Source organism: Sphaeroforma arctica (assembly GCF_001186125.1).
Source record: "Sphaeroforma arctica JP610 unplaced genomic scaffold supercont1.2596, whole genome shotgun sequence".
NCBI lineage: Eukaryota > Ichthyosporea > Ichthyophonida > Sphaeroforma > Sphaeroforma arctica.
Genome location: NW_014037962.1, coordinates 1 through 2,516, shown reverse-complemented (window position 1 = coordinate 2,516; position 2,516 = coordinate 1). Strand labels below are relative to the sequence as shown.

The 2,516-nt window shown below is 40.2% G+C and overlaps 1 protein-coding gene across 1 annotated transcript; it reads left to right on the top strand.

Annotated features, from left to right (window-relative positions):
* Positions 1-647: 647 nt before the first annotated feature.
* Positions 648-1,555, top strand: SARC_12801 (hypothetical protein; the record flags this gene model as incomplete). Its single annotated transcript, XM_014293086.1, has 2 exons — positions 648-1,215; positions 1,389-1,555. Coding segments are annotated over 2 exons (735 nt in total), but the record flags the coding sequence as incomplete, so codon positions are not given.
* Between the last annotated feature and the right edge of the window lie 961 nt (positions 1,556-2,516).

Genomic DNA, 2,516 nt, shown 5'->3' with positions numbered 1-2,516 from the left:
TATTTTTGTAAATACAATTTGATTTTGTTTTTTTAAATATTTATTGTCAGTCTTTGTTTATTTATGTATTTTTATGGGTTTTTTGTTTTATTTATTGGTCGTGTTGTCTGATTTTCGAACTCTATGGTCGTATTTGCTGTATTTTAATAATAAAAACCAAACCAAAATAAAATACAAAAAAAAGAATCATGATGGTTGATGAATGATCAATGATGTTGCCTGTTACGGTGTTATGTACTCTTTGTCACTGATGACTACTGATACGGCCCTATTTCAGCCAATCAAAAGTGTAAATAGCCGCTAGTAGGCTGAGCTTGCAATCAAGCATGATCAACTCAACAACCTACCGTGTCAATCAACCACCAGACGCGACTATCGTACTTCCTATATAAAGCTCCCTGGAAATTATCGTACAATACAACAATCATTTGATACAGCTAATTCGCCGGTAGACATGGATTGTTGATGGCATCCATCAATTCATTTTTGCACGCAAGACAATATCATGCAATATTGGGCTTTACTTCCAATCGAGTACAGGATGATTGACCTGATACAAAAGGGAAATCCCTGTCGACGCGTGTAGTCACTTATTCTTCTACCGACTAATTTATTGGGTATTTACGTACGTAAATCAATCAAACATCATGGATACTACTCAGTTCAGAAATAAGACCGCAATTCGCGCGTATATTGCCGAGTTCCTCGGCACGATGTTTCTTCTCTTCGCTGGTGTGGGTACCGCATGCAGCTCCGCTTATGCCTCACGCTCACACGTACGCGATGACAGTTTTATGGCAACCGACATGGCAACCGACATGGTAACTAACATGGCAATTAATATCGCGTTTGACCCTGATCTTCCCATGGTGCTTACCATCGCTTTTGCATTTGGTATGGCCTTCATGGTTCTTGTGTATGGCACCACTCACATCTCGGGCGGACACCTCAACCCGGCCATTACGCTGAGCATGGTTATCTTCCGAGAGATCGACCCTCTCCGTGGTGTGCTATACATAGTCTCTCAAGTGCTTGGGGCGAGCGTCGGTGTGCTCCTGGTACACCTTATGTGGCCTTCAGCTGTCAGTGCCACTGTAGGTCTGAGTGCCAATGCGGTTATTCCCGCACTATCACTTGCCCAGGCATTCTTCCTCGAGTTCTTCGGCACGGCGCTGTTATGCTTTACCTTTTTCAACACTTCCGTCGATCCTCACGGTCAGTTCCGCTGATTGTTGTATACATGTTGAATTTTATAGATGCAGATTGTCGTTCACATTTTAAGCTTCTGTGTTCCAAGGTATCAACTCACCCTCTTTCGCCCAAGAAACCAACGAATCCACTCCTTGCTCATACAATACATATATTTGTCATTTAAATATTCGTTGCAGGCATTAACTTTAACACCAACTTGGCGCCACTGGCCATTGGATTCTCGGTATTTTTGGCCCACGTTGTGCTCATTCCCTTGACTGGTTGTGGAATTAATCCAGCTCGGACGTTTGGTGCTGCTCTGATCAGTGGCAATTGGAATCATCACTGGCTGTTCTGGATTGCGGTATGTTTCTAGAGATTGTCATACTTTCTACATTTGTGAGATCGGCACACTGCCATCAATCGCAATATTCAACCAATCCGCCACCTAATCTTCATAGAATACAATTTGCTATCTCGTTCTATTTGTGGTGAAGGGGACGCAAGTATAGTGAACACTTTACACGGCATTTACACATGTGACAGACAAAATGTAGTACATCAAAAAGGATGGATTCGTATATCGTTTGTAGCTGACCTTTTTATTTTCAAAATATCGCAAGTAGTTTGTTTCCCCTATTTAATATTTATGGTACATATTTCCGAATTTACCTCATTTGACCTATCGCAACGATCCAAGAAACCAAAGGAATACTCAATGTTTGTCTTCCCACCCTATACAGGCGTTGATTGGTGGTCCGTGTGGCGCTGCCTTGAACTACTTTCCCTATCGATTCCTATACGAAGCTAAGCAAAAGACTGAGGAAGAGACCTCTCTCATTGGCTGATATTATTCGAAGCTATTCAAGCATATCGTACATAGTGTACACAGCAACTTGTTTGATGTATTGAATAAAAGTTACGTATCACATGTAAACAACAAAATGTATTGTGCGAACCTTTCATGTCTAATCGACTGTATGGTATGCTTGTACAAAGCTGAGCAAAATGCAAGAAGACTGAATTTTTGACGGTCTGTTTTCAAGTGTAACGCAACAATTCCCGACCCAATGTATGAAAAATAACTAATACATAATAGTATTCGTTGTAAAGTGTTCTCTTGTCTCCGGATGTATATGAATACGATCAAACTAAAGCACTGGTTGGTACATATTGAAGATACACACATATTCGTACAATTATGTGTATATTTTGATTATATCACGATTGTGTAATTCAGTTATCTATTTCTCACCATATATAAAATAAAGTGGTATACAAAAATTACTATAACAAGTATGTACGTGTATCTGATGATATACTGC